Source organism: Sardina pilchardus, chromosome 16 (assembly GCF_963854185.1).
Source record: "Sardina pilchardus chromosome 16, fSarPil1.1, whole genome shotgun sequence".
Taxonomy (NCBI): Eukaryota; Metazoa; Chordata; class Actinopteri; order Clupeiformes; family Clupeidae; genus Sardina; species Sardina pilchardus.
The window spans coordinates 783,692-793,691 of NC_085009.1; the positions used below are offsets into that span (position 1 = coordinate 783,692).

Below are 10,000 nucleotides of genomic sequence, written 5' to 3' on the forward strand. Positions count from 1 at the left end.
CCCATGTGTGCGCTGCAGGCGTGAGAGTGCGGACGTGTGGAAGGTGGTGCTGGGCATCAATAACCTGGACCATCCGTCGGTGCACACGCAGACGCGTGGGGTGGCCAGCGTGACGCTGCACCAGCGCTACAGCCGCGCCGTGGTGGACTACGACATCAGCGTGCTGGAGCTGGACCGCGAGGTGGACATCACCGGACACGTGCGCCCTGTCTGCCTGCCACGCCCCGGACAGCTGCCCCTGCCCGACACCTACTGCTACATCACCGGCTGGGGGCACGTGGGCAATCGGAGTACGTTACCAATACATATAATCACACTCATATACAGTACATACATGTACATACATACATATACAGTGTGTAAAGCGAAACCAGTCGTTTCGGTAAAATGTACAAAATTAAGTTATTGTGCTCACATGAACGGCCATAAACTAAGCTTTCCAACTATATGTATATCGAGGGTATTACACAAACTATCGCTAAGATAACCGTATCCAAAGTTGACATGGTTCTCCTGTCACGATATGCCAGAAGAGGAGAAAATCACCTTTTTAAGCAGCGCGTGGACAACTGGAATTACTGCAAATGTGTTGAATCTCCGCTGGGTTCAACAGTCAAGACGTATGTTTTTCCGTGAAATTAGTTCACGATATGAAACTGTAGACTGTATACTGTCAAATTACAGTATGCAAAAATTTGAAATTCAACATTTTAACCCGGAAGTTTGATTATTGTGGATTTTCTCGAAATAACGTGCGCAAAGTGACTGATTTCGCTTTGAAGAGTCACATATATATATATGTGTGTATAATATACATACACACACACACACACACACATATGTACATTTACATTTATTTAAAAAAAATGTAAAAAAATATTTTATTTGCATTTGTAAAACAAGAAGGCAGTCCAAAATGTATGGTGACTTTCTGCCAAAATGTCCAAGTTAAGATGCTAAGCGAGTGTGTGCTGTTGGTTTGCTCCCCCATCATCATCATCATCATCATCATCATCAGTGCCCTACAAGCTGCAGGAGGGGGAGGTGCGGCTCATCTCCCTGGCTCAGTGCCAGTCCTACTTTGACATGAAGACCATCACTTCACGCATGCTGTGCGCCGGCTACGAGTCAGGCACCGTGGACTCCTGCATGGTGAGTGTGTGTGTGTGTGCGTGTGTGTGTGTGTGTGTGTGTGTGTGTGTGCGTGTGTGTGTGTGTGGTGACCATTTTGGCACGGTGGACTTCAATAAATGTGGTGGGTTGGTTTACGGACACAATGTATTACAGTTTTTGCCCATTGCTTGAACACTATAGACCCATGCTTAGACTAAAGTAACACAACTTTAAGTTTTGTTGCCATATCTCAAACACCTATACCTATACCTTAAACAAAAGTGCTGCTTTGCACTCTAGTTGCAATTCTGCAACACACTTACTCCTTTATGCAACACACTTGGTCCTGCATACTACTCTCTATGTCATGCATAAGACACTTTGTTCAAAAATGAAATCTCAGAGTACCATTGTAACACATGTATCCAAAATACAAAACACATCGGGTAATTGCAACCACTCAAATACACACCTGAACGCACTTACTTGCAAAACTGAACACCAATCAGCCATCTACAAAAAGCCCATTCGTTTAGCCATTGGAAATGGTGATGTGAATGGTATATTTCCCAGTGTTGTGTCATTGCTTCCATGTGTGTAGAGTTTTGGCACAATGAGTGAAGTTTTTCTAAATGTATTCAAGCAAATATGTTTTATATAAAGTAGACTAGTGTATTCCTCCTGATTTGCAAGTGTATGCATATGATGCAAGTGTGTTTCATTTTGTCACCAGAGTTACATTTTGACAAAGGATTGTTGGGTTTTGATTGCAGTTTGGGTACTGATAGAAGAGTTTCAATTTGGCATACATGTGAAAGGTTTATTTCCTAGTGTTGTGTTATGTTCACTAGTGTGTAGAGTTTTGGTACGGTGAGCGAAGTTTTGCAAAATGTGTTCAAGCAACGGGCAAAAACTGTAAGTGAACTATTCTGCCCTACAAAGGCTAAGAGCAGTATCTGCACTTTTTCCAAAAAAATGTTTTTGCACTAATAAGAAGTGCCGGATCTGCTCTTCGATCTGTTAAAATTTCATATGGCTACCTAATACATTTCTTAGATTAATTTGCATTTTTAGTTTGCAGTTTGTACAGAAAAGTAGAGTGAAACCAAGGCAGATTGCAGTATCCACATAAATTGCATTGATTTCACTTGCCATTACTGCATTCTGCCTTGGTTTCACTTGCCTTTGCCATTACTGCATTCTGCCTTGGTTTCACTTGCCTTTGTTCTATTTTTACATAAATGTGTATAAATGACAGAGTTATGCCATTGATAAGGCATCAAGAAGCATATCTTCACTAAAAATTTAGTAAATACCTCCTCAATTAATATAAAAACTGAGTGATTATGATCACTTGCTACACTTACTGCAAAATGTTATTGAATGGCCATGCAAGTATAAGCAGTAATGCAAAGGCAAAGCGCAGTATAGCCTATAACATTACCAAATTTTGCCAGAATGTCAAAAAAAAAATGGTTTAATATTCAGCTCACTTTGATCTATCTAATGATACCCTTTGTTGTTGAATATAATTTTATGCGTATACTTGATGTAAGAAAAACACAAAAAGCTGTTTTTCTCAGTTTGCCATTTTTGCTGATACTGCTCTTAGCCTTTGTAGGGCAGTATTATATTACCAGCTACAGGTTTGCCACTCTGAACTTCCAGTGAAATGAGCAGAAACTGTGACATTCTCATATAATGTTTTAATGACCTCTTTCTGTGTATGTCTTACACAACAAGCATGTGTCTCATGAGGCTGCCATGTTTCCATGTGTTTGTGTGTGTGTTTGTGTGTGCGTGTGTGTGTGTAGGGAGACAGTGGGGGTCCTCTGGTGTGCCGTGAGGGGGACGGGCGCTGGCGTCTGTATGGCCTGACCTCCTGGGGCTCGGTGTGCTTCTCCAAGGTGCTGGGGCCCGGCGTCTACGCCAACGTCACCCACTTCACCAGCTGGATCCAGCGCCAGATCTACCTGCGCACCTACAACCTGGACTAGTCACACACACACACACACACACACACACACACACACACACACACACACACATGAGAACATGCTCTTTCTAAAGTCCAAAATGCAAGGCTCACCAATACAAAGACACACACACACACACGCACACACTCACACACAATGTATACATCCATACATGTTAACATACATACACTGGTCATTCATACTTTGACTCACACATGTTTATGTATGTTAACACACTCTCCTCACATGTTGGAGCTTCTTCCAGCTTAACTACTACAGTGGATGTCTATGAAGAGAGAGAGAGAGGGGGGGATAGGACATGAATGAGAGGGTATATAAGGGGATAGGACATGAATGAGGGGGTATATAAGGGGATAGGACATGAATGAGAGAGGGGGGATAGGACATGAATGAGGGGGTATATAAGGGGATAGGACATGAATGAGAGAGGGGGGATAGGACATGAATGAGGGGGTATATAAGGGGATAGGACATGAATGAGGGGGTATATAAGGGGATAGGACATGAAAGAGAGAGGGGGGATAGGACATGAATGAGGGGGTATGTAAGGGGGTAGGACATGAATGAGAGGGTATATAAGGGGATAGGACATGAATGAGAGAGGGGGGATAGGACATGAATGAGGGGGTATATAAGGGGGTAGGACATGAATGAGGGGGTATATAAGGGGATAGGACATGAATGAGAGGGTATATAAGGGGATAGGACATGAATGAGAGAGGGGGGATAGGACATGAATGAGGGGGTATATAAGGGGGTAGGACATGAATGAGGGGGTATATAAGGGGATAGGACATGAATGAGAGAGGGGGGATAGGACATGAATGAGGGGGTATATAAGGGGATAGGACATGAATGAGAGGGTATATAAGGGGATAGGACATGAATGAGAGAGGGGGGATAGGACATGAATGAGGGGGTATATAAGGGGATAGGACATGAATGAGAGGGTATATAAGGGGATAGGACATGAATGAGAGAGGGGGGATAGGACATGAATGAGAGGGTATATAAGGGGATAGGACATGAATGAGAGAGGGGGGATAGGACATGAATGAGGGGGTATATAAGGGGGTAGGACATGAATGAGGGGGTATATAAGGGGATAGGACATGAAAGAGAGAGGGGGGATAGGACATGAATGAGGGGGTATGTAAGGGGGTAGGACATGAATGAGGGGGTATATAAGGCGATAGGACATGAATGAGGGGGTATATAAGGGGGTAGGACATGAATGAGAGGGTATATAAGGGGGTAGGACATGAATGAGGGGGTATATAAGGGGATAGGACATGAATGAGGGGGTATATAAGGGGATAGGACATGAATGAGAGGGTATATAAGGGGATAGGACATGAATGAGAGAGGGGGGATAGGACATGAATGAGGGGGTATATAAGGGGATAGGACATGAATGAGAGGGTATATAAGGGGGTAGGACATGAATGAGGGGGTATATAAGGGGATAGGACATGAAAGAGAGAGGGGGGATAGGACATGAATGAGGGGGTATGTAAGGGTGTAGGACATGAATGAGGGGGTATATAAGGCGATAGGACATGAATGAGGGGGTATATAAGGGGGTAGGACATGAATGAGAGGGTATATAAGGGGGTAGGACATGAATGAGGGGGTATATAAGGGGATAGGACATGAGTGAGGGGGTATACAAGGGGGTAGGACATGAGTGAGAGGGTATATAAGGGGATAGGACATGAATGAGAGGGTATATAAGGGGGTAGGACATGAGTGAGAGGGTATATAAGGGGGTAGGACATGAGTGAGGGGGTATATAAGCTTTCAGTGAAAGTGCTTCCCTAGTGCCTGTTTGTGTGTCCACGTATATCTGACTTTGGCAGACAAGTGCAAGTCTTAGCTTCTTTTTCTTCTCATCAAGCTTTCCAATGACAACACTTTTTGCACAATGTGTGTGTGTGTGTGTGTGTGTGTGTGTGTGTGTGTGCTCGTGCTCGTGTTCGTGTGTGTGTGTGTGTGTGTGTGTGTGTGTGTGTGTGTGTGTGTGTGTGTGTGTGTGCTCGTGTGTGTAGAGGAAGGTTTAAGGCAGATTTGAAGAGCTGATTATGACCAAATTCAATATAACTGCAGTTGGCAAGCATACATCTCTCTCTTTCTCTCCCTCTCTCTCACACTTTGTCACTCTCTCTCTCCCTTTCTCTCGTCCGACATGGGGACCTACGTTTAATGTGTTCTTTTAGTGTGCTATGTTTTCTTATGTATATGAAGTTGCAATGCGTAAGATGCATAATGATGCACACAAACATACACACAAACTTGGACACACACTGTCTGTTTCAGTGTGTCATTATCTTGTACATGGATGTTTGTGTGTGTGTGTGTGTGTGTGTGTGTGTGGCCATGTCTGTGACTGTTATGCAATGATGCTACAAAGACACTTTTGTTCACAGTGTGTATGTGAGTGTGTGTGTGTGTTTTCTCCTGACGTTTATGTATTTTCTGAGGCCACACACACACTCCAGCTGTGAATACACTTCCTGACTCTTCACCTTTCAACATCAACAGTCACTGACCTGTAGCAACTGATTTCTGTGTGTGTGTGTGTGTGTGTGTGTGTGTGTGTGTGTGTGCGTGCGTGTGTGCGCACGCACGCGAGTGTGTGAGTGTATGTGTGCGTGCATGCATGTGTTTGTAGTTATTCCCATTGTGTGTGTGTGTGTGTGTGTGTGTTTGTGTCGTGTAGGCCTATGTGGATGTGTTTTTTGGTTTTCTAAAACTGTTAGTGTGTGTTGCGTGTCCTATCTCTCAGTGTGCTAGAACATTCCGTGTAAAGTTTTTTGCGTTGTGATTTTTTAAGAGTATTTTTCTACTGCTTTCTGTGGCTCTGCTCTCTCACCTGCTCTCTGGTGTATCAACGATTATAAATAAAAGATTTCTATCCCCAAACCGAGCCGTGTCAGCCTCAGTGTTGACAGTTCTAAATCATTCATCCTGGTATTATACTCGTGTTCTTACCTTATTATATATTGTCCTTTATCATTCTTAACGCTGCGTGTTTAGTTGCCATGAACAGATGTGTACTGTGGAAACCACATCAAATATTTTACTTGCAATCATTGACTTAACATTAATGTAAAACTTTTTTTTTTATTTTAGATAATAGTCACATTTAGATGATAATCACAAAGCAGACAGACTGGAGAATGATAAGTAGATAGATCAAATCTATTTTGCATACACTGCTAGCTGGATAATGTCACTATCAATCTATCACTATTCCGTAGTGTTGGGGTGCCCTCTACTGGACAGCTTGCTAATTCACTTCCACACACATGTGCACAGTAACTCATGCCCTAATCTAACAGGCTCATAATATGACCTCATCCTATTACAGTAATACCTGAGATATCACAAGTTCACTTCGTATCACCATGGCCCTAGGGGAGCACACTCCTGTCTCGGGATGCAAAGTACAAATCACACACACATATGGTTTTGGAAGATTTGTCTGTGCCAAACCCATGAACTGTTTTAGTGTTAACTGTGAATGATGCAGTATGTAATCCACTGTAAAACATTGATAGAAAGTTGAGTCCCAGTTAGATGCAGGACCCTTTTACTGGCCTGGTGTGGCTCCAGGCTCAATTAGAAGTCTGATTTGTGCTGATTATTAAAAATAACTGTACCGTAATTAGCCTACAATATGAGCGTCCACGCTGACCAACGATAAGGAAAGTCTCTCCTCGACTCATGTCATGACATGTCATTTTGGCCTCCTTGCTGCCTCTTTGTGTCTATACCTAAAACACACACTACCATTTCAAACACCACCCCCCCCCCCCCCACACACACACACACACACACACACACAATGGCATGTTAAATTGCATACTACATACAAAGCAGTACAACATGGCAGCAGCACAACACAGTGGCAATGTGTCTCCAATTTTCTGAGAGAGTCAACACACTAATGTATGAACATAAATGAAACATGTTATGACAAATTGCATGTAAACCACATACACATATGATATTCAACCACTTTATGTCATGGTACAGAAAATACACCTCCCTTTTTATTTCATTTCAGTGAAGGTCTCCCCAGAACATAAACAATGCTAGTACTGCAGAGTCACCCAAATTCCCATGAAGGTCAGCGATGAATGAAGGGAGATGAATGTTTGTGTGGTGACTTGCCGTCACAACAAACAAGCTTTACTTTAAAATGTGTGTGTGTGTGTGTGTGTGTGTGTGTGTGTGTGTGTGTGTGTGTGTGTGTGTGTGTGTGTGTGTGAGTGAGTGAGTGAGAGAGAGAGAGAGAGAGAGAGATAAGCATAATTTCTCTGTTTTAAATTCACTGAATGTGGCAGCCTAGCCACTCCAACACTTCTAACTGTCAAGGCGCTGTTACACCATCCGACAGGTGATGAGTGTGTGTTTGTGTGTGTGTGTGTGTGTGTGTGTGTGTGTGTGTGTGTGTGTGTGTGTGTGCGTGCGTGTGTGCGTGCGCGCGCGCGCATGTGTGGATGTGTGGTCGGTAAGCCTACTCCAAACCATACGCATCTTCAATGTCTCGCAATGGTTTCAGTTAAGAATGATTGTCTCTTCACCTTGTCGCCAGTGTCCTGTGCGCCTTTGCGTGCTGTGGTGAGCCACATCCTGTCGATTTGGGAAGAGTAGGGAAATACATATCAGGAGAAAATCACAACAAAATGATACACTCACGTGTAAACTCATCTTTAAACAGTACCGGCAACTTCACCAACCAGTTTGTACAGCCGACATGGCGCGTGGTGCTGTGGTCTTTGGCGTATACTCTCGTCGTCGTGGTCGCCGTTCTGGGCAACCTTATCGTCATGTGGATCATCCTAGCGCACAAAAGGATGCGCACGGTCACCAACTATCTCCTTTTCAACCTCGCCCTCTCCGACGCGAGCGTGGCATCTTTTAACACGCTGATCAATTTCGTTAGTGCGCTGCACGGGGACTGGTACTTTGGCGAAGGGTATTGTAAGTTCCACAACTTTTTCCCGGTGGCTGCCGTGTTCGCCAGTATCTACTCCATGGCCGCGATTGCAGTGGACAGGTAAGAAATCGCACCCAGATATTTTGTACAGATACCACTGCACAAAGAGACGTCTTTTTGACGCTCAATTGCTTTAACGCCAGAACGTCCAAAAAAAGTTACCTAGTCCTATTGACGTGCAAATGGGGTCATGGTTAGAAGTCCAAATAGCGGACCTATTTTGGACGGCGTGCAGTCGTCCAGAATTGGTCTTAAAGGGATATTCCGCCATTTTTGGAAATACGCTCATTTTCCACCTTCCCTCGAGCAAAACAATCGATATTTACCTTGTTCCCGTTCATCCAGCCATTCTGTGAGTCTGGCGATACAACTTTTAGCTTCAGCCTAGCATAGATCATTGAATCGGATTAGACCATTAGCTTCTCGCCTGCTAGCTTCATGTTTAAAAGTGACTAATATTTCTGGTAATTTTCCCATTTAAAACGTGTGTCCTCTCAAGTTAGAAAGTGCAATAAGACCAACTGAAAATGAACCCTGCCGTTTTTCTAGGCTAATTTGACATGGAACTACATTCTCATCTGGCGTAATAATCAAGGCAACTTGCAGCTACTGGCACTACTAGGCTACTGCTTGATGTCTATGGGGACTATTTTCAGATGCTGCGTACGATATCACTGCGCCTATGGTACGTTTGCAAGTTGCCTTGATTATTACGCCAGATGAGAATGTAGTTCCATGTCAAATTAACCTAGAAAAACGGCAGGGTTCATTTTCAGTTGGTCTTATTGCACTTTCTAACTTGAGAGGACACACGTTTTAAATGGGAAAATTACCAGAAATATTAGTCACTTTTAAACATGAAGCTAGCAGGCGAGAAGCTAATGGTCTAATCCGATTCAATGATCTATGCTAGGCTGAAGCTAAAAGTTGTATCGCCAGACTCACAGAATGGCTGGATGAACGGGAACAAGGTAAATATCGATTGTTTTGCTCGAGGGAAGGTGGAAAATGAGCGTATTTCCAAAAATGGCGGAATATCCCTTTAACCCGACGGGGGACGGACACAATACATGATCTGCACGTCCACCAACGTTTAGTGGGATATTCGTACTTTTGCACCTTATGATTACAGTAGTCACAGGACATCAGATATTTTAGTGCCATAGTTGAATCAGACTACTTGTATATTCCTATCCAGGATTAATATACGAGCAGAAAACTGTATTTACTTCATATGCTCAGTCAATAACTTCACTAACACACAAAGACACACTCTCTCAGTCTCTACATTAACTTTACTAACACACAAAGACACACTCTCTCCGTCTCTCTCACACAGAGAGCTGGTCAGGCCACTGGTCTGCACATTCCCTTGTGCCGCCCTGTAAACACTAGACTGGCACCTGGTTCTTCTCCAGCACCCACTGAGATGAGTGACGACAAGCAGCCTTAGCAGAGCTAGAGGGAGAGGAAACAGCCTGCATGTCAAAGAAAGGATTATGTATGTCTCTGTGTGTGTGTGTGTGTGTGTTTGTGTGTGTGTGTGTGTGTGTGTGACTGCCTATCGGATGGATAGCAAATGTGTGGGGTGGCGATGTGTTCAGGGAGTGCAGAGGGCAGAAGATGTCAGGGGATTAAGAACAATACCAAACACGGAGTCTAACTGTGCTGTTGATCTCTGCAGCACTCACTGACTTGGGACTTTAGAAATGTCAGCAAGACACACGCCACTGATATCAGTGCATTGGTGGCTCAATGCGGATGTACATTGCCGACTCTATAACTCATTTTGTTTGCAAAAGGCTCTACCTGCTTTCAAAACATTTACAGTTTTTCTAAATTATTTTAATGCTTGTGTCAACTCTGACATCACTTTTTCAAAACA

At 43.6% G+C, this 10,000-nt stretch overlaps 2 protein-coding genes across 2 annotated transcripts in view; both read left to right on the forward strand.

The window, feature by feature from the left end:
- Window positions 1-3,454, forward strand: part of corin (corin, serine peptidase) — a 29,705-nt gene extending 26,251 nt beyond the window's left edge. Inside the window, exons 20-22 of the mRNA XM_062517012.1 lie at window positions 19-290; window positions 1,019-1,152; window positions 2,928-3,454. Of these exons, the coding sequence (XP_062372996.1) occupies window positions 19-290; window positions 1,019-1,152; window positions 2,928-3,110 (589 nt within the window). The 3' untranslated portion in view covers window positions 3,111-3,454. The remainder of the gene's footprint in view (window positions 1-18; window positions 291-1,018; window positions 1,153-2,927) is intronic.
- Window positions 3,455-6,998: 3,544 nt separating this feature from the next.
- Window positions 6,999-10,000, forward strand: part of LOC134060458 (neuromedin-K receptor) — a 12,481-nt gene continuing 9,479 nt past the window's right edge. Inside the window, exons 1-2 of the mRNA XM_062517187.1 lie at window positions 6,999-7,027; window positions 7,837-8,175. Of these exons, the coding sequence (XP_062373171.1) occupies window positions 6,999-7,027; window positions 7,837-8,175 (368 nt within the window). The remainder of the gene's footprint in view (window positions 7,028-7,836; window positions 8,176-10,000) is intronic.